Consider the following 22900-nt stretch of genomic DNA (forward strand, 5'->3'; position numbering starts at 1 on the left):
AAAGCAAAGCATGCACCTTCAGATTTATATTTGGATTTAACATAGTGTTTGTGTGTCTAAACCACAGAGCCTGGGGCTTGCCGAGCGGAAGGTCAGCAGTTCGAATCCCCGCGACGGGGTGAGCTCCCGTTGCTCGGTCCCTGCTCCTGCCAACCTAGCAGTTCAAAAGCACGTCAAAGTGCAAGTACAGTGGTGCCCCGCAAGACGAATGCCTCGCAAGACGGAAAACCCGCTAGACGAAAGGGTTTTCCGTTTTGGAGGTGCTTCGCAAAACGTATTTCCTATGGGCTTGCTTTGCAAGACAAAAATGTCTTGCAAGTTCCTGCGGGGTTTTTTTTTCCTCCCCCCCCCTTTTCCCCAAGCCGCTAAGCTGCTTATCAGCTGATCCGCTAAACCGCTGATCCGCTAAGCCGCTTATCGGCTGATCCGCTAAGTCGCTAATAGCGCTAATCCGCTAATGGGCTTGCTTCGCAAGACGAAAAAACCGCAAGATGAAGAGACTCGCAGAACGGATTCTTTTCATCTTGCGAGGCACCACTGTAGATAAATAGGTACCAATCCAGCGGAAAGTAAACGGCATTTCCATGTGCTGCTCTGGTTCGCCAGAAGCGGCTAAGTCATGACCTGGAAGCTGTACGCCGGCTCCGTCGGCCAGTACAGCGAGATGAGCGCTGCAACCCCAGAGTTGTCTGCGACTGGACCTAACGGTCAGGGGTCCCTTTACCTTTTTATCTTACCAGGTGCACCAATATATGAATTCTTTTCATTTAAAGCAAGTGTTTGACACAACAAAGAAGCAAAAGTTTATGACTTCTGCTTTTATACTCTCTGCTCAACAGATGGGGTTTGCTTCGCTTACTATTTAAGCTGAAGCCTGTGAATTGTTTATAGTCTCTTTCCTGGCCTTTTCACCCCTCAGCCCCCTGGATTTAAACTACTTTTAGGCTTGTGGCCCTTTCCTTTCTCTTTGATGGAGTTAAGAAGTTACAGCCATTCCGTGGTTCAGAGGTTGTGGTCATTCCATGAAATACTTTCCTCTGAGGCATTGTTTTCATTCTCCCTTACTCGATTTGCCAGACATTTGAGTTGAGCAGACTATGGTTACCTGCAAAATAAGAAACATCCCAAACCACGAACCCTTCAAAGCATGGTCTGGTAGCAGTTGCTGATTAGCGGTAGCCATAGTTTGCTCTATTAACAGCTTCGAAATCAAGAGCTTCGAAGTGCTTATCTTTAGGTGGCTCATTCCCCAGTGTTTAACTCCTGTAGCTTGTGAAAACGTTATTCAGGTTAATGCCATATGAACACTTTCCCACGTGTCTTGCTAACGTAGATTATTGACACGCTTCTTGATTGCACCTTATAGAATAGTTCTAGGAGAATGTTCTATGAAGTTTTATTCTGTTGTTATTTTATTATTATTTTTAACCCCCTTTTTAATTTCATGTGACAATGTGACCTTAGACTCCATGTATTATTTATACACCAGATGATCAACTACATATCGGTTGTCAAATATCTAAACTGTCTTTAGGAATTAAAATTGTTTGATACTGATGAGCTGTGTCACTAATAACTGTTGTTTTTCTTTTGTAGAACCAAAGTTACAGATGTCACTGCAGCATCAGGGGCAGCACAGAGTAACGAATGCTGAGCAAAATGGCATAAAAGTATATAGCCAGCAAAGGCATGTCCCTCGAAATGACACCAGGCAGCCAAGGAACGAGAAGCCGCCTCGTTTTCAGCGAGACAGTCAAAATTTGAGGCACGCCATGGAGGGGAGTGTATTAATGAGAACCAGAGCTTCCGAGAGACAAAATTCTTTGGGCCCTGAACAATGGATTGAAGAGAGAAATAGGTGTGATAGACTATATCCTCGAAAAGATACTTCCTATCTCACAGCTGTTCACCCTGGTGACTTTCATTTTAAGCGGGACATCCCAGTGCAAAGCAGACAAGGAAAAGCTGCATCACCCATGGAAATGAAAGAGAATTCTGCTGCTCAAGATGCATCTGACAACAATAATCAGAAACAGGGAAGTAGGGAAAACCAGATACACCATCCTGACAATTTCTATGATAGGAAAACACTAATGCTAACAAATGAAACTTTAACTGGCTTAAAAAATGAGCAGCACTTTGGTATGAACGTAGATTATCAAAACCCTGTTAGAACTGATCGTTTTGGTTCTGTACCAAATGGCGATGTGGAGCATTTTCAGAAAGGAAGGAGAGTTGGACCTATTAAACTGCCTGCACCCACCATGGCCACAGCATTTGATGTAAAAATGTACTATGATACTGGGCCCAGAAAGAGATCTGGACCCATCAAACCAGAAAAAATGGTGGAACCATCTACTTCAAGAGAGTATGGGAAAAGCTGGCAACCAGGGGATGAATGTTTTGCCCTTTACTGGGAAGATAACAAGGTATGCCCTACTCAAATCAAGTCAAATTCTATTGCTTCTGTTTTAAACGCAAGAGGCGTCTTTGTACTGTCAAACACTGGCTATTGTTTTGGGGAAAGGGACGTTGATAAAATATCCCTGTTTATTATGTATTTTGTGTTTTTTATATTGTGGTTTTGTGTTGTGAACCACCCTGAGATGTATGGGTATAGGGCTGTATACAAATTTAATAAACGATAATAAATAAGAATAGTAAATAGTTTGCTGCCTGGGTTTGTAAAGTTTTTCCATCTTGGCTTCCTGTCCTTGGTGGCACTCTGTTGGGTTGTGTGGAACTAAGATTTTTTTTTGTCATATCTGTAGTAATGGGTGTTCAGAGGATATTTCCTTTAAAGCAGTAGGCTTGAAGTAATCCTGGGTAATAGGTGTGACACAGAAAGTGGGACTCTTTAAGAGTGAGTTTTCTCTGAATAAGTGATCATAAAGAGACAGATGTGCAGCATTGTTTTTCCCTCTGTACAAAGTGTATAAAATGTAAGGCACTTGAGCAATTTAGGGAAATTTTAATTTTTAAACAATAGATTATATTTGCATATTTAGTAAAACCTTTAAACTTGAACTGCAGATGCCTTTTAAAGAATCAAGGATATGGAAGAATATTTACAACTGATAAAATCAACCATTCATTTTTAGGGTGATTTGTCATCTTTTAATTTTTAATTATTATTCTGTAGTATGTAATGCAGTTTGCCAACTCACACCTCACTGATTAAATTGTCCCCTATCATTTAATCAGCTAAAGTATTTGCTGATTAAATTGCAGATTTAAATCTTTCACTAGGAATGTTTTAAAAGAAAATGGATAAAGTTACTATCGGCTGTTTCTTATACATTTTTCCTAATCCTATTACAGATTGGTTTTTATTACATGGTTTGTGAATATATTGTTGCTTTTGCAACTAAAATATGTGAACTTCTGTTTTAAATGTCTTTTCCAGTTTTATCGAGCAGAAATTGAAGCTCTTCACTCCTCTGGGACAACTGCAGTTGTTAAGTTCTGTGATTATGGAAACTATGAAGAGGTGTTACTAAGCAACATCAGACCCATTCAAGCTGACACCTGGGTACGTGATAATAAATTGTATACAAAGAGATAAAGTGCATAGTTCATACGAACAATGAAGCCATAAACAGATGACTGGTAATCGTGCAGAGAGTTTGAAGTAAAAGCCTGAAGAAGAGAATTCTAGAACTGGTTTAAGACCTTCTTTATTACATATCCATCCATAACAATGCCTTAAAGAATCTGCATGTGGTCTTACACTCATGTAATAAAATGTAAATTGTTCGGGCAATATTCTCGAGTCACTAGCAAAATAATATTTATATGAAAAATTAACAGGATGCTTTTAAAATTTGCTCTGTCAAATTAAGGGTTCTGACTGACAGCTTCCATATGGTTCTGTTTTAGTTTAGGAGATGGTGAATTCATAAGTCTTAAATTCCAAAGGGTTTTTTTAATCTATCTGTATGTACAGGTAAAATTAGAGCTGCTTCCACCATTGTTTTAATCGTGCTCATTATTTTGACAGATGCTACTTAAGTATATTAGATAGGTACAATAACCATAAAGACCTAAAGTGCTTCATAAAATATGCCATTCTAAAGGGTCTTATACAACATGTTCATGGAAAGCTCTATTTGGGTAAAACTAGAGTTTAAAAAACCCTTTTGTTTAGTGCACGTTTATTCAAGAACAATTGGGTTGTATCCAGTGAAGCCCAAACTGCCTCCCACTCAATTAATTAATTCTCAGTTTCCCATTCACACTGCTCCCCCCTCCCCACCCTAGAGAAGCATCCTTGCATGAGTGCAGCATTGGTTGCCACCCACTGCTTTGAACTCCATTTTACTAAGACTGTCTGTATAATTGGCTATGATGACACTTTATAACTATCCTGTTAATGGTACACAGAAGAGTGAACGCTTGAATTGACTTTTACATTTTCAGTCCTTTCTGTGCTCTCTTTCTGAGTTTTTTTTTGACAACCCAGTAGAAAAATTAAAAATCCATTATGGTTTTTTTATAAATTTTATGACTTAACATAGCAGTTCAAGTAGTAATTACCAGAACTCGTGCTGCATTTTTTCATGCTGCTGATAATTCCTCACATTTTATTCTCTTTCATATAGCTGCAAACATATTATGTAAAGTGTAGGAGCTTGTTTTTCTTTTCATACAAGCTTCTGCATTCTCTTAGTACTAGTTTCTTCTAGCAAAGAGGTTTGTTCTGTAATTCAGGATGGGGACAGTCAACTGATGTCTAGAGTCTCCTGCTCTTTTCCGTCCTATCAGATTAGCTCTCAGATTCTCTGGCATCCAGCCCAATCTGAAATGTATCATGTACTGTCACAGTCCCTGTTGTGGGTCCCCATGCAGTTCTTCTTGCACGACTCCCAGATTTCCAGACGACATTGAAGTAGGTTTAGAAGCCATCAGTGCTGTCACACATCTCTGCAGGATCTCGAGATTGGACCTAGGAGCATTATGCATCTCATGGTTTCTAGCATCTTGGTCCTGTGCAACATTCAGAGCCTCAGTTGGAGGCAGCAAAGAACGCTGCAGGCCATATTGTGGCAGCCACTGCAAAACCCAACTTTTGTCATACCTGTTTCCTGGCCTAGAGACCCTGTACACTCATCATTCAGAATCTGTTTAGTTTTCAGATGTCCTGTGGATATCCAGCAAAGAATTTGGGTCATTTCAGGATGAAATAAGAGAACCCACCCAAAGCTCTCATTTGTATTGATGCATTGCTAAAGATGAGTTATGCTAGTTCAGTGTCCGTCTGATTATGGGCTTGGTCAGCCTGTTGCCTGATCTGAGGGACATCACTGTGCTTTTGTTGCTTGTGGTGGCTGCAGACATACCAGTTCCAGCCAGTGTGCTTCATTAGGATACTATGGTCATGCACAGTCTCTAGCATCAGGAGGAAAACTGGTAGGCAGGTCTGAAACAGCAGCAGCTGCTGCAAGTAGCAGGTAAAAATACAAGGACAGAGAAAAGAGAGAGGAAGAGGCTCAGTGAGTTGGAGGCAGTCTGTTGAAGGACAGGTGTGTGTGCCACACCCACCCACCCCGGGCGGTGGCCTTTTCTAATTGTCTTGCCTCAAATTTTACATAATGAAGATACTCTTAATACACACACTTAAATTGACAACAAAGCAATATAAATAATGCACCCTTAGGATTTGGTCGATTTGGAGAGTGCATGTAAATGATGCTCTGGTTGCAGAAGGCATCCAGCCTAATCTCCAAACAGTGGCCAGTAGGAGAGCTGTCCCTTGCTTTGTTTGGATCCTGCAGCTGGAGGTGTACTTAGAAATGGCATTTTTTTATTTTTGCTTCCTTACCATGGAATTGAGTAATTTCCACAAAAATGGATAGTCTTTTAAAGGTTCGATCCTGATATGCTTCCAACTCTTAAGCTCTTCACAATATTGTTTGAGTCCTGGCAGAAGAAAAATAGCATACATTGACTAATACTAAAGTATCTGATAAGGAATACAGGGAAGGAATGTTACTGTAATAAATGCATTTCAGTTATATTAAAAGTAAAAGAAAGGGCTATATGAATTCTGTATATTTCCTAAAGCAATAAATGTGAGATTTTGAATGAGTTCTTTTCAAGCAGACATACAGGTCTTTCAATAGAAAATGTAGATGAAGAAGCTTGCACTTTCCATCGCTCAAGTATTGTTTGAACGTTGAACTTGGCTATAGATATGTACCCTTATATATGCAATCCACTGTTGTGCTAAATGTAGCAGTGATCACAAAATAAAGGTATATGTTTGCAAAAAAGAGCCCAAAATTAAATGCCATCACAACAATAAACTTTTTCTTTTGCAACATTTAAAATAAATTTGAAAAGCATGCATTGTTCAGAGACTTCAGGCTAAATTAAGTCTGTTCTGTAGAAATGTAAAATAAACACAAGATAACTTAAACCTAAAGTGTTATGTTTTTCTCAGATTTCAGGAATACATTGGTTACAAATGATTATGCACTTGTCAGCATCTAATTTCATTATCAGTACTAGTTTTTCTTCTTACTCTCATACGTCCGTGTGCTTCTCAGTAATCTGTAGCATTTGGCTTTATTTCTGGAAGTAGAACTTAAGCATCGGGTTATAATATAGCTGTTTATGGTTGCTGTCTAAGAGTACTCTTAACCCCACAGTAGCCCAACAGAAATAATGAGGTACTTTCAAGTGACAGTGCTTCAATAATGGAGCACATCTTTTCAAACAAGTACCTCTTGCATCAGTCAGCAATTTTGAAACTTTTCATCTTCAGAGAACACTTCACTTCAACATGCCTGCCAAGGCGCTCTTGTGCATTGCGGAGGATTCTCAAGCATATTTTAGGTTGCACACGAACTTCACAGGAGGCACTGGTTAGGCCTGATGAGCTGCGTGTGCCTTAGAACAAATACACCAAACATTTGGAAGTTAGTTATGTTTAATACAGACACTTGCTCTGTCAGCCTTTTAGTCATTACAGAAATCTGAACATTAAGTAATACTGGTGCATATCTGAAGTCTCTTTCCAAATTCACACACTTTAGTTTTAGCTTATTGGTAGTATATTGGCAACCACCAGTAAAATAAGACAGTGAATTGGCATGAATGCTCTAGGTAAGGGCACATATCCTTGTCCGCATGAGCAAAGCTGTACTCTTTGTATATGAGGATAAGTGCTTCTGTGTCCATCCCACAGAGGTGACCAATCTGAGAGTGACTTCTCTTATCAGGTATCTGGACCATCTGTGTTACACTAGAGAGGGTTAAGGAGAATTTTGCTACCCACAAGGTGAAGATTATGTGTGGTAAGATGATCATCTGTAAGGCTCCCATTTGTAATAGGAAGAAAGTAAAACATTAGAAAGCAGTTCATATGCAGTTGCTGTGTGCTGGTTACCAGAAACACAGTGCCCAACCTTTGTGTTGTGTTTTGAATCGTACACACACACACATACACACACACATGTCAAAATCACTCTCCATGAACTCAAATTGGGTTAGCAACCTTATTATTGAATAAGTAGTGAGCTGTTATGGGGCCTGTACTGCTGTTTACATGCTGCTCTTGAAGGTTCTTAACAAGGGCTACACGTCAGTTTAGAGGTCAGTGGGGAAAAGGCTTTTAGCATAAACTAATAAAACTCTTTGGTTTAATGTACTTCCTGTATTAACAGTGAAATGTGAATCTTGCCTTCATTTACAAGTAGTTTCCATAGTAGCACTGAAAAGTGACTGAAACAGTTCTAAAAACCTGTTTTCTGTTGATTTGACTGCAATGAAACTAGTGCCATGGGTGCAAACCATACAAAGTGACAGAAGGGTATATATGATTTTTGAAGAATAAAACCTACTTCTACTCACTAGGCATGGTTGACATAAAAATGTGTGTTCGTTTGGGATGCTGATCTGCTGGCTGGTCAACACGCCACCTATATTTGATTGAAGTCAAATATTCCATGAAGTCAAAAATATTGGGTAAACAGTAGCCAGTCTCTTTTCTTGATCATGATGTCATCCAGTAGCCTTGGTAGGAGAGGGAGGCCCACTTCTCCCCAATGCTGCTGGAGACAGGATTCATTTTTCTCACACAGGCATGCATGCACACACTGTATATATTAGGAGCAGACTTCTTTACCTCACAACTCCAGAAAACTGCATATTTCTTTCCAGTTAAGCCATTTGGTCTGGCTTCTTCTATCCATGTGCTGTAACTCACACAATTTGTGGAAAGGCTTCAGATAATTAAAATAGGATTGTCTGTCTTTTCAGAAGTCTTAATAGCAATAATCACAAATGATAAGCAGCAGTTATTGGTGAAATCATCTGGTTTGATGAAGTCAGATGCACTACTGTGCCATTCAGGGATGACTTTATGGATTATGTGACATCAGTGCATTAGTTTTATATGGGCCAGTACTTGTGTTGTGTCTTGTAAAGTGCTGCTTGTACATCTTAGCATTTATAACTTTGAAGTGAATAGCTGAATGGAAGCAGTAATCACACGCACAGCATTCTGAAAGAGATCAGTATGGCTGCAATCCATCTGTTGGTCTGCCACAGAGGTGGGGAACTAGATCTGGCCAGTGGGCTGAATCCATATAGACCCCATGGACCAAGTTTATCACAGTGACATACAGTGACTTATTTTTGCTTGTGCAGATAATCATCAGATTATCATGGATGGCAGAGCTCTACACCCAGTGCTTTGTAACCCCTGACGATCAGCTGATTGGCAGTGCAGCCATGTCTTTATCTGCCCCACACCTGATGTCATATGTGATGCCAGGTGCAGAGTTTACGGGCATGGTTTGATCATGGCTTGGACCCAGTTAAGACTCTGGCTGGAGATGCTTCACCCCATGGACCCCACCCCACTCCATAGACTTATCATGCACTTCTTTCATAGTGGAAGGAGTCATTGGGAATCAGATACACCATTTTTTATGTGTATGCCTGAAAACTGTATAGTGTGGAACCAAAACAACAACAACATTTGTGAGTGAAGATATATAGCTACACATGTCAGAAATATGTGATTGGCTGTGGCTTTTTGTTTAATTTCCACTTGATGGAAATCCCTATGTGTGCTCTTAGGTGATGTGTTAAATGGCCTTCTGAATGTAACTGGAGCAGAGATGCATTGAAACCACATCAGTGGTGGTAAAACAACAAAGTACTGTGTTATATTCAGCTAAGACATCCCATTAATGCAAGGATGTGAGCCTGCACAATGGGACTTCGCTTCTTGTGTCTCTCCCATCTGCTGTAGAATGTTGGCAGAACCCTCAGAACAAACTGGAGGGAAGGGAAGACATTTCGGGACAGGAGAGGAAGTCCCATTCTGCAGGCAGAAGTTATTGCATTAGTGGGACAACATTATAAGATACAACCATGTTTTTTTATTGCTGCATCTGAAATAGAGGCTATGGGGAAGGCTGGAAGAGAACATGATGAGGACATGACATGACGATTATCAAAAATTAGGTGCAAACTATGGAACCAACAATCTGGAATTTTGCACTGAATAGTCTTTGAATTCTGCCAAACCGGTATTTTGTAAGCAGGCAGACTTTGGTAAATTATAGAAATAAGCAGGATTTCGGATACTTAGAAAAGTAAAATTTCCATCAACTTCAGTGTCACAGAGGAACGAAATGTTTCCTCTCCCATTTGGGTGGGCAGGTGGAGAGAATGAAAGATAAATTTTTGGAAGAAAGTAGAATATTTACTATGCTTTTTATCATTTCCTGGTGAGTTTCTACTTCTACGATTTGAGAGAGCTTCCAGGACCTACAGTTGGCAGTGAGGAACCTCAGCTGAATGCCCAAATTAGACCCACCAGGCCATGTTCACATAGCCACAGTCGCCTGCTACTCATCTGCTTACAATGCATCAGGAATGGAACAGCTAAAGACATGGTGGCAAAGGAACAATCAGAAGCCTTAGGGTGGTTCTCAGTTGTTTTGTTGCAGCCCTGGCTGCAGTTTACATTTGGCATTGAATGCCACCCTGCTTCTTTAGAGTACAACCACAGCTGCCTTATAAAAGCTGATTGATAGTTGGACAGCCCCACCCACCTGTCAAATGTGGAGGGCTGCATTGTGATCTGGCCCATCCAATGGAAGTGGTTCCCCTAGCCTATGGAATTGCAAGGGCCTTTGTTGTTGGCATCTGTCTGTCTCAAGAGGCAATGAAGTGCGTCTGGGTTAGCAGCACTGAGGTGACATCCCTGGGGCACAAGCCTGGGCAGTGTGTAAGGAGGTCCTGGGCTGCCCAGACAGGACCCCCCCCCCTTCAGCCTCACTGATGTTGGCCTAAAGGAAAGTAGAGCAATGTGTTTGGCACCAGCTTGGCAGACTGTAAGTCTAGAAATTAAGCTGCAGTTGACGACAGCTGAGCCACATCTATTTTAAAAATCACAATAGATGGGGCGAGAACTGGGTCTGAAGGTGAGCTTAAGGTGTTTTGCAAACAGCTCCACAGACCTAATCCCATGCTGTCCAGAGACTAGCACGGGAATGTTACCATTGGGGGATGGGACAGCACTGTAAGGTTTTGTTGGTGCTCATTTGCCATCTCTAAACTTAAGAGTGATAAAGAGAGAAACAGTTTTCTTTTGCTTAGCACATGAAGTGATACTGTTAGGAAAATACCTGAAAATTAAAAATTAGTAATTAAAAGGATTTCCAGTATTGGAGATGGAGCAAGAAGCGGCTGCACTGAAGGTAGTCAGGCATATTTCAGTTTTGCCAGTTAAAATATAGTAAAAATAGAGTTGAAATAAAAGGCCTTAATACCATCTTGGCTTAGGAACAGGCTTCCCTTCATGCCATTAACATTACCCAGAAACAGAAGAAATGAAACCTGTTAACTGGAGGCAACTGTGATCTAGCAGTATACACCATAAGCACTTTTTTCTACAGAGGGTTGAAATTACTTTGGAAAAGTCTGTTCCCTGGCCTCCACTGATCACATTATTAAGGACCATTAGTACATCTAGATGCTTGAGATAGCTTGATGATACTGAAGTACTCAGCAGTATATCATCATTATACAATTCCACAGGAACTAGACAAAGTTAGCCACAAGAAACTCAGGTCATTTTAAAAACTAAAAGTACAGCCCTCAGGTTTCTCTCTCAGGAGTATTGCTGAAAGATCAATAGCTTCTGATTCCTGACTTCCATTTTTATCTTCATGAACCTAACAAAAGTGAATATTTACTGAGGCTGAAAAAAGCTTTTTGTTATGCATGTTAGCTTGTTTTTTTCCTTTAAAAAATGGCACGCATATTTTGAAACAGCTGTTTGTTTCGTGTGTCAATAGGAATATGAAGGTTGACAAGATTTTTATTTTACACCTCTAGAGTAAATAGGATAGATTGCCTTATAAATTGTCTTAAATGGTGACTAGAAAACATTTTGAGGGCATAATCAGCAATTAATAGCAGTATTTTTAAAAACTTTCCTTGCTTTAAAAATTCGAAAATATTTCATCACATATTTTTCCAATGTTTACCCAGATTGACCAGCCACGCACTCTTAATGCACAAGACCCACATGGAGGTACAGGTGCATGAACACATCTTCTGTTTATTTTTCTGGCCTTCTCTACTAGGCAGCAGTTAGGGGATGAGAGATGTAGCAGTGCAGCATATAAATAAAGGAATCTGAACAAAATTTCTCATTATTTTCAGTGTTTGTGCTTCACTTCATCCCACAACACTCCCCAGTACGAAGGCATATTATCCAATGTTATATAGGCTAGCTGTTTGGACCTAACACATTGATTCAACATTGATTCAAAAAGGGTTCATTTTTTCAGGTGGAAGGTATTCCATTCTGAAAGCTATTTAATTTTGGAGTCTGTTATGAGCATAGACTCCCAATCTTGTCAAATAACACTTGGTATAGGCATATGCTGTGAACAGCCTGAAGTCAGAATTAGTCTAGTAAGCAAAACAAGATGGTTTATTTGATTGAATTCCTTCAGGTATAAATTACAAGTCCTTTCTAGCTTTAATTCAGTTCTGTTTGCTTTTCAGAGAGATCTAAAAAATTCAGTAACTTTATGCTTTTGAAAGCATACTTGTTTTAATCTTTAAGACATTGGGAGAAGAGTTTATTGAGTTTTGAGATGGAGCCTTTTCTAACTTGTTGACTACATCATAACTGAACCACATTTGGATGTCAGGCTGAACTGTGTTTTAGTATGTGGAGAATAGTCCTAGACTCATCCAGTGTTTGCACACTTCTATCATCCCATAAGTTCAAAAGGAGGAATTCCGAAGCTTCTCCTTTTTCTTTAGGATAGCACAGTTTCTTGTGTCACTTGGAGCTAAAAAATAAGCCAGTTTCAATTACAGTTCCTTGTATGGAAGACATGGGAGGCTGCACTTAACAAAAACCAAAAGCAGGAGCTTTCAAACAAATCTCAGCCTTGTAGGAAGGAGAAGGGAAGGCAAGAGGAGCATGTCAACTTAGGAGGAGGCTAAGCCCTTGCACAGTGCATTAAACTCTGGTTTAGCATGACATTCAAATACAGCCAGTATCTTGGCGACTTGATATTATTCAGGTCAAAAGACCTGTTGTGGAGAAAAGTATTATTCCCTGCTTGGGAGATAGGAATAGCCAGTGAAAACCATGTTGCCAGTGCAAGTGTGTGAGAGGATTATGAGGCAGCATTCATATTTGTGCTGAAATGTGATAATTTATTGATATTATGGGTATGTGGACAGCAGTACATTACTTTTGCAAAAACAAAACTTAAACCCCTAAATGTTTTGTCAAAGTGAACAAATTGTTTTGGAAAAGGACAACACTTATGAACTGTGCCAGAGGAACAATAGTTGGGTTTCTAACCAATCACTTTCAAACAGTTGTTATCCTTTCTTCACAATGAGAGCCTTGATATTTCATATTCTCATTCTGACTGCTAGAATGATTTAAATATGAAAGCATCATGTGTCAGAGCCATTAGAATAATTGAAATGTTAATGGACATGACCTCCAACCCCTGCCAGAAGAAAGCATTGGGCTCCAAACCTATCTTTGAAAAACAGGTTTTCAAATAAGTCTACATTAGTTTGTTCTAGTGAGCATATGGATAGTGAGCAAAGACCAGAACCACACCAGAAAGAAAAACAACTGACAAGTGGTGAAAAATTGGAAATATTAAATGCAAACATGATGCAAAATAAACACTAAATTAAATAGATATGAGTGCAATATAATAGATGAAACAATTTCAGTGGGACTACTACAAACACTAAATAGGGGGAAATATAGCTGGTTGCATTAACTGCTTAATATTAAGATGACATGTAGGAGATAGATGTAAAGAATTTGTGGAACAATGAGTAAATAAATTATTGAAAATTGGGGAAATGTTAATCAAAACAACCTTATTTACCAGACTTTCTTGGGTGAGGTCTACTGTTTTCCATTAGAAGATTTCTGAGCAAATGTAGTCCACAAGGATCAGGAAGAATAAAAAAGGAAACAAAAACAGGAAAAAACTGAAGAACACTATCCTCTTTGAGACCTGACCTGGAAGGAGTACAAGTCTCCTCTTAGCGAACAAACCAGTGTGCCCAATAAAAGCATAGATTGATTGATTCTTCATTTCTCCAAAACACCAAACCACTGTTCCTGCTTTCATAGAAGGTGGGTTTGGAGAGGAAAATGTCGCTGGAGGAAAATCCCATGTGAACTAGAAGTTGTAAGATAAAGGTCGAGAGAGAGAAGGCGGCCCTATCCCTAAAATAAAAAAAATCATTTTAAATCTGGTTCTCATTGGTTACATCCTCAAATAATTTTATTCATTAAAAATTAATCCTCCATCAATTTGTGACTTACACCAAGATTCTGAGTCTTCTTTATTTCCTCCTCTTTTAATTACCCAAAGAAAGGCTTCAATTTTTAAACAGGAAAAGGATGTTGTTTTAAAAAAGGAAAAACAATCTGCTAATGTAAGATACATACTTTGACATCAAACAATGTCATGGAAACTTGGAAAACCCAAACTTGCAGCACTAAAATGACAAAGGAAGAGCAAGAAGAGCAGATATTTTTAATCTAAAATGCCTCATTGCGGCAGGAAACAGGGCATCTCTTCCTTCATTTACTTTCTCTTCTACAGTTTATTTTTCTCTGTCCATTTGTGTTATTTTATTTTGGTCCATTCTGCACTGAATGACACCTTCGCTGCCCTCCATCAGAGCCTATGATGCAATGGGTGGCCTTTTGGTCATGTTTGCTTTCGGTAGCATTCCACCCTCCACTGATGGGCATGAATGTCTTGTTGAGGGACAAAAAGTGGACATGTACCCAGTCATTGCCAGCATTTCCACCAGGCACACCAAAACCACTCATGCCGTCTACCAAGTGACGTGAGAGCTAAGGCCGCCTTCGACAGTATCCCACGAAACTGTCTATGGAAGAAATTAGAGAGATGGGGCATAGATAGAAGGCTATTATGGCTTATAACCCAATTACACCACGGGTCGTCGGCTAGAGTGAGACTTACACTGGCGGGAAACCTATCCAATGAGGTCCCAATAAATAGAGGTGTGCGCCAAGGCTGCATTTTGGCCCCACTCCTCTTCAACTTGTTTATTAGTGATATGAAGCTCTTTCTGAGTGAGTCTCAAGCCAACATTCATGCCCCCCGCCTAGCTGATTTTCGCTGCCCTCTGCTCTTATATGCTGACGATGCAGCGATCCTTTCCTCCTCTAGAGTCGGTTTATGCAGAGCTCTAAAGATTTTTGCGGCTTATTGCAAACTCAACCACCTGACAATTAATCATGGAAAATCTAAAGTACTGGTCTTTACCAGGTCTCGGAAAATTTACAGCTGGAAGTTAGATGGAGTCCAATTAGAACAGGTTTTCAAATTTAAATACCTGGGAGTCTTTTTTCACTACAACCTAAGCTGGAAGCCACAGATACAGTATTTACTGAACAAAAGGAAAACAATACTTTACACTCTACTCCAATTTTTTGCGGTCGACGGAGCCTCCCACATCCCTTCTGCATTGAAGGTGTACCACGCAAAAGTGGTTTCCACCCTCTGTTATGCTGCCCCGCTCTGGGCCCCAGGGTCCAATTTAACATCGCTGGGGACATTGCAGAATCAGTTTCTCCGTCGCCTCCTGAAACTCCCCATGTGTGTGAGCAACGCAGCCATACGTCTGGAGTTAAGGATTGCATCTTTAGAGACGGTCATCTGGAAGCGAGTCTTTGGCTATTGGCTGTCCAGCTGGCATAGGCTTCCCAACCATTACCTCTTTCAGTGCCTCTGGCGGGATGACTTTGTTAACCCGTGGGTAGGAAAAATCCATGCTAAACTTCTGAGCTTCGGAATTTCCCCAGCGGACTCCTTAAAGATGAACCTACGCTCAGCCAAAAGCCTTATCGAGCAAAGATTAGCAGACATTGAAAATCAACACAACCTCTCCAGGGGTGCGGGTGTCTGCTCCCCCAGGTATCACGGAATAACCCCACCACTTGGCCTTCCATCATACATGTCATCTCTTTCATCAGTACCACACCGACTTGCATTTATTCGTGCAAGGTTCAATGTTTTTCCATCGAACCTGCTGAACCACAGATTTTCCAAGGGTTTGGTGTCTCCGCTATGCGAGTGTGATGGGAAAACAGTTGAATCTCTTCCACATATAATGTTCAACTGTCCCTTACATAGCATAGCCAGGACTAAATTCCTGGGTCCTGCTTTACTGCGCTTGGTTGGCAGGCCTGTTGAGTCACATGCCGCACTGCTTTTGCAGGATACAGATCCTTCTGTAACTCTGCAGGTGGCGAGATTCCTGAATGCGGTTATCTCACACACAAAAACCACCAAAAAACAACAACAACAACAAAAACTAATCGGACAGTTATGATGAGAGTGCATGATGGATCTCGTCTCCAGTTCTCCTTTTTCTGTGAACCGTCCCTTGGATCTTTCCGGGCCCCAAGCTGTTATTTGTCACTGCTCAATGACCCACCCTTGCATCGTGGTGTTCCCCTTCTGTTGTTAGATGTATTGGTTTTTTATGCTTCTGTGCTTTTATGTTTGTACATATTTTATGGGCTAATAGCCGTAAATAAATTTGAATTTGAATTTGAATTTGACGTGAGAGCAAGCCTCCGTGGTGCTTGACACAGATGCCAATATTTCCAACCATCACAAACTTAGGGTTTTCTCTACTTTGGTTCCATTCATTTTGTTGTTGACAGCAGACTGTTTTTTCAGACTGAGAGGTCACAAGTTTCCTTTGACATGGCTACAACACCACACCTTAGGGACTTGACCCATTCTCAAATTTGAGCATTGCAGGTGCTGTTGCCCTCTGCTTGCATACTTTGCTAAACTAAGTGCGGCATAACCAGGATGCCTGATCCCACATGGAAGGCCTGCCTTTCAGTGGTAAGGGATTCATTAGTTCTAAAACTAATGACATTCTGTACCGAAGCTCCATACCTCGGCCCACAGTGTTCCATATGCTCTTGTCATGGAGGTTTCTCCAGATGTCCTGTATCTCAGTCAACAGAGGCACAATTATCCTGTTAGTCATCTTCACATTGATCCAAGAGGTCGTTCCCATCTGTGCAGTTATCTAACCATCCCAGGGCAGCAGATATCCCAAGCGTCTGTTTTGACTTGTGACATGTCATAGTTGGGAGCTATACCCACCAGCATTTGGGACCAGACTCTGGCACGTTTGCTTGGTGTGGCATACTGTCACCATGGTTCACATGCAATATGCAATTGACTTTTTCTTGCTTCCTGGAGATGACATTTCCTGTTCAAAACCTTTGTCTCCTCTTAAGAGAGATGGATCAGAACCCTCCTCTGAAAGGAGACAATGGAATCGTTATCTGATGCCTTGAGACTTCAGGGCTTCTGTTCACTATCCTGAGAAAGGTAGATGCCTCTAGACAATTGTAGACCTTCTTGACATAATTCCTTCATGAGACCAAGGAAATTCAGGATTGCCAGCATCCTTCCATTCCTTTATGTTGGGAATTTGTACCCATAGACTTGAAGATATGTACTTCCACATAGTGATCCGACACAAACATCACATCCTGCACATCCTCAGGGAGACCATTGCTTCCAACTCCTCCTATTTCTACTGGCCATGGCCCCCAGAGTATTCATAGAATGTGTGACTTCTTCCCACATGCTGTTTGGATGGCCATGCACATCTGGCCTCTAGCATACCTCAAAACCTTACTGTATTGGCTACCAGTGTGGTTGCTGGACCTGCTCACAGAGCCAGCTGCCAAAGTGCCTAGGACCAATGACTTCAACTGTGTCACCTCTTCATCTGTTTGAAGAGACACCTTCTTTAGCATTGGCTCCTAGATATGTTCCAGCAGAGAGTGGGCTCCCATGCCAAATGTCTTCTTCCACCTTTGGGAGTTCAGTGCTCCTTGTGGTGAATGCAGATGATCGACTTGTACTGCTCTTTCACCCCTCAGTCCTTGACTGCTGTAGTTGCCACAAACACTTTTGTGTGGGGTGGGGGCACATTGTGGGACTTTTGGTCAAGGCTGTGTGTTCCTGAGTAGAGCCAAGGCTTCTCATACATTCCCCTGAACTACTGGCCATCACCAGAGTCTTCAGGTTCTCCTTTTGGAGCCATACCATCCAAGTGGCCTCTGACAGTGTTCTACATAAACAAGCAAACTGGCACTGGAGTTGTGGAACTGGTGTGTACCTAATGTTATCATTCCTGTGGTGATTTATATTGCTGTGAAAGAAACTGACCCAGCAGACCACCTGAACCATATTTCATTACTCTGGCAGGTGGACCATTGTGCTTTCCACTACCTATTCCTCTATTAGGAGATGCTGCAGGTAGAGGTTTTTGTCACCTCCACCAACAGTGCAATGATAGTTCTGCAGCCAGAAGGGCATGCACAGGAGACGTCTGGTGGTGCTTTCCTCTTGAATAACTAGTGATGGGTCAACAAATTATCACTGGCCTTAAGAACCACTTTCTACTAGTCAGCTGTAACATATAGCTACATCATGATAGTGCGACAATATTCATGCAATTACCAGCACAGATATTACCTGACAGAGTTACATAACTCAGTTTGTGATTTAGGGGTAGGTATCCTTTTTTCTGTCTTGGTGCAAGGGACCACACTCAAGTGGTAGTCTTGGCCAAGACAAAGGTAGGTGCGGCTGTTCAGCTGTTCCCAATCACCAGGGCAGCAATGAGACAGAATGAGATCTCCACGGCCTCCCAGTTTCCCCCTCCCCACAATAGAAGAGGCTGCTGGTCCTTTGAGAACCACAGCTTCATGGTGTTCCAGGAACCTTGAGGTAGCAGTTCCCAGTAGTTACCAGCATATCCCGCTTCCCTCACCTTTTGTGACAGAAATGGCAAGGGATGCAGAATCACCATTGGGAACAATCACTTGAAGGTGCTCTGGATACCTTCCCTTGTCCTTTGCCTTTCCCAAGTAGTTTCAAGCAGTATCCTAAGAGAGCAGTGGTCCAAAACACCCTCTTTGGACCTGTTGAGGAGGCTGGTTCTGGCCCATTGGCTGCTGGCTCCCTGGGGATTATTTCTGACTAAACAGCAAGAATCTTAATGTGATTGTGTTGCCAGTTACATAGATTGATGAGTATATGAATCATTCATGTGATTTATTTGACAGCTGGTATTAATTCCACAGTTTTTGACACCCCCCACCCTTTCAACTATTTAGGATTTTTATTCCATTAAACTAAAAAGAATTACGACACAACTGCAGTTGTTTCTATACTTAACTTGGGGCTAAGCTCCTTTGAGCTCTGCTGCTTACTTCTGAACATGTAGGTTAACTAGCAAAACATAGGTAAAGGTAAAGGGACCCCTGATCATTAGGTCCAGTCGTGAACGACTCTGGGGTTGCAGCGTTCATCTCGCTTTATTGGCCGAGGGAACCGCCGTACAGCTTCCAGGTCATGTGGTCAGCATGACTAAGCGGCTTCTGGTGAACCAGAGCAGCGCATGGAAACACCGTTTACCTTCCTGCCAGAGCAGTACCTATTTATCTACTTGCACTTTTGATGTGCTTTTGAACTGCTAGGTTGGCAGGAGCAGGGACCGAACAACAGGAGCTCACCCCGTCATGGGGATTCGAATTGCCGACCTTCTGATGGGCAACTCCTAGGCTCTGTGGTTTAACCCACAGCGCCACCCGCGTCCCTCTTAGCAAAACATATTGAGCTTTAAAAAGCCTAGTGAAATGCAACCTTTAGTTTTAAATTAGAAATGGAAACAATCTGACAAAGAATTGTAAGCATTTACCCTGTTAGCCTGAACTTTCCCAGTTAGAAGAAATCCTTCTCAGTTCTCTGAGAGGCTGCAAAGCTTGCAGACCAGAAAAGGATCAAGCTCCACCTATTCACTCCCCAAGTTTGTTTTTAATCAGAGTTATCTGCATTCTCCATTCAATTCGTGCTGGTAAAACAACTGAACAAGTGATCTCCTACAGAAAGACTGTCTGTGCTTCCTCAAAGTCTACACCTTTTGAATTTGAGCTAATTTGCCACGAACAAGCCAGTTTTGGGAGGCCATGGCCATAATGACCCAGGCAATTATGGCCCTCTTCTTAGAACAGCCTATTCCAGTATGAGCTTCCTCTTTTCATCTGCAATGAGAGCCCCAAGAATGTAGCTGTGAACTGGCATAGTACTTTGCTGGTCAGTGTGGTAAGAAACTTCTCACTCGCTAGATGGACATGGTATGTGCCACAAAATGGTCTAGCTGCCACTGTGCCAGAAACCTATCTGCTTCACTGGACAATGTAGCTTTGGGGAAAGGTTTGGGGCATATCAGCAGCTCTTCAGAGTCTTAGGCAAGATACAAGAGACATGCCCCAGTCATTCCGATGTGAGGAAACCAGGTTTTTCTGCTCAAGCTAATGTCTGATCTGATTTACAAAGGCAGGCTGAAGTCTATGTCCTAAGCTCATTCTTAACCATTGTCTTAGCAAAGCATTCACATGGCTTAATAGCAACTGTGGAGAATACACTTTTGCTGCTGATGGTCTTTGGTGGATGCCGAGAGGGCATTTGACAAGTTCACTTGGGGCTACTTTATTTGAAGCACATCCGGTCATAAAAAGCTTCAATAACAGTACTGTGTTTGGTCAGAAATGAGGTATGACTGCAGACCAGCTCCACTGCCAACCCCCACTTGATTTAGCATGGTCCCAAAGTCTCTTGTTAACCTTATCTGAGAGTGTAGCACGTGCAATTCCCTTTCAAATATCTGAAGCGAGGTGTAGGGCAACATCTATGCCAGGGCTGGGGAGCCTCTGGGATGTGGGCCTAATTAGGTCTGCTAACCAGTTCCATGAAACCACACATAGCTACCCAACACCTCCCATCATATGTGATGTCAGATGTGGGACAGGTAGGGACATTGCTGTTAGCTCACAGTCGTGAGCCATATCGTGTGCACCTGAGGGTTTATTGGCCATGCAGGCTTGCTCTCACCCTTGTAGTGAGAGCAAAGGCACCAGCATCAGCTTCCTTAGAGAGTTCCCCATAGGGAATTCATAACACAGCTATGCCTTGCCAAACCAGGACTTGAGCTTCAAGCCTTGCTTGGCTTTTCCCTTGTATCCCAGTTTGCGCTGCTGCAGAGGAATGCCAGGGTGCTCTCCCACGGGCCAAATGCAGTTCCACACCCCTGGCCCAATCATAACCAAAAGGTTTGAGCCACCTGGAAAAAGTGTAGACTAAAACAGACACAGCAAGAAAAGGATAGAGCTGCATTTTAACCTGCATTTAGAATAATGGTAAGTCTTAGTCTAGCAACTATGAGCTAGCTTTTTAGGTCACTTACTAATTTCCTCCTCTTTTCTTTGCTTTTAATCTTTCTGGCAGGAGGTTGTACTATAATTTAAAATAAGAGGTGGGGAAGCAGATGGGAGGCCAAAAATTCAAGTTTAAATTTAAATTCATGCTCAGTGGTGATAGCTACTGCAGTTGTTATATGTAACATCTATTGAAAGAGCTGCTGACACTTTAAAAGGGTATCAGAAGTTTAAAGGTGAGAAATCTTCTACTTAATATGTTTGGTTTTTTCCTTTACACTAGGAGAACTGAACTGGCTTTGAAATAAAAATAGGGCCAGGTGTTCCTATTTCCCCCATGCTGTTCAATCCTTGTTCCATTTATCCCTGCTAGTTCTTTCTACAAATGATGTGAACAAGAGGTGTCTCTAATGTCATAGCAAAACATGTGAGTTTGTACAAAAAAGCACTGATAGAAATGCCTACTGCTCCTCTTTCCCCTTACAATCTTAACCTCCACCTAGTGTAGCTGGAGTGAGAAATTTGCACAGATTGTGAAAAAGAAACACAAACAGTATTCTGGACCAGACTTCAATTGACTTGTGATACTTCAGTCTAATATACAGTCTGTGTTACAGGTGGGGAAACAAGATCCAACCAGGAGACCACATCCTGAGCTCCACCAACTCCCATCCCCATTTTGTGTCAATCTCCTGAGGTCACTATGACCTTTAGCTGATTGGCACTTACAGCAAGGCCTGCTTTGTGCAGTCAGGAACTCCGTGCAGCTGATCCCAGCAGGGCTTGAGAAGGAGGCTGTGCTGTCAGCACCATATCTTTGTCTCCCTGCTGGAACTGGCTGCAGCAGGGAGTTGACAACTAGGAAGTCTGTAGAGCAGCTAATCCCTGCAGAATTTATCGTCTTTGGGAACCCACATGCTTGCATGGTCTCGCTAAGGCAAGGCTTAGTGTGTCTTGCAAGCCAGTGTTTTACACTTGCAGTGGGCAGTAAGCACCCAAGTGTTCAATGGAATTTTCTCCAGAAACTACATAGGATTGCAGTCATTCTGAGCCTCATAAATAGTGCATACAAATGCTATGAACTCTTGTGTGTTCTTATCTCTATCTATCTCTCTGTCTATCTAATCTAATCTATCTATCTATATCTATCTATCTATCATCATCATCTATCTATCTATCTATCATCTATCATCTATCTATCTATATCATCTATCTATCTATCTATCTATCATCTATATCATCTATCTATCTATCATCTATCTATCTATCTATCTATCTATCTATCATCTATCATCTATCTATATATCTATCTATCTTTCTATCATCTCTATCATCATCTATCCAAAAAATCTAAAAAAATGTTTAGGGGTACTCTCATTTTCCTACTCATATTCAAATACTGCCCCTCAATGAGGCCAGACTTAGATTCACAAAATGTTTAGGGTTATGCGACCTCTGTGCCCCCCCCAAGCGCTGTATCTCTTTATCATCTACATTCTACAGTATCTCTGTATCTATCATCTATCTATGAAGGCATCAACAGAACAGCTTGCATTTTGGGATTCTTTTTGGGGCATGACTATGGGGATTGTCATGGTGAGCTTCCAATTCAGTAAGGAGCAACAATTTACGGCCAAAAAACTATAATTAGTATTGCTGTTGAATGGCCTTCTGTCACATATGATTTCGTTGAGATTCCTGCTTTTCAGGGGGTTGGACTAGATGACCCTCAGGTCCCTTCCAACTTTACAATGCTGTGATTCTATGATTTTGTTTATGTGTGTTCCACCTTTCCTCCGAAGAGCTCAAAGCAACATACAGTATATGGTTGCCCCCTGTCCCCACTCCATTTATTTTCACAACTCTAGAGTAAGAATGTGTGACTGATCTGAGCTCACAGAAGGAGTTTCAGTGCTAGGTCTTCTCAATTCCAATGTGTCATTAACTTGTGCACCATGCTGGCTAATCACTCTGAGCCAACCTCAAAGTAGTGTGGGACATACATATAACTATAGTTTTCAGAGCTTGTCTATTTATTCATTACGGACATTATCTCACAGATAGGGTTCCTACAGAAAG

General features: G+C 41.5%; 1 protein-coding gene across 3 annotated transcripts in view; it reads left to right on the forward strand.

The window, feature by feature from the left end:
- The window catches only part of TDRD3 (tudor domain containing 3), a 66771-nt gene that overhangs the window by 39006 nt on the left and 4865 nt on the right, over positions 1 to 22900 (forward strand). For all 3 annotated transcript variants that reach the window (XM_081907317.1, XM_081907318.1, XM_081907319.1), the window contains 2 exons: positions 1597 to 2429; positions 3407 to 3532. In XM_081907317.1, coding sequence (XP_081763443.1) covers positions 1597 to 2429; positions 3407 to 3532 — 959 coding nt within the window. The remainder of the gene's footprint in view (positions 1 to 1596; positions 2430 to 3406; positions 3533 to 22900) is intronic.

The sequence above is a fragment of the Podarcis melisellensis genome (assembly GCF_964234715.1).
Source record: "Podarcis melisellensis genome assembly, chromosome: 4".
Classification (NCBI taxonomy): Eukaryota; Metazoa; Chordata; class Lepidosauria; order Squamata; family Lacertidae; genus Podarcis; species Podarcis melisellensis.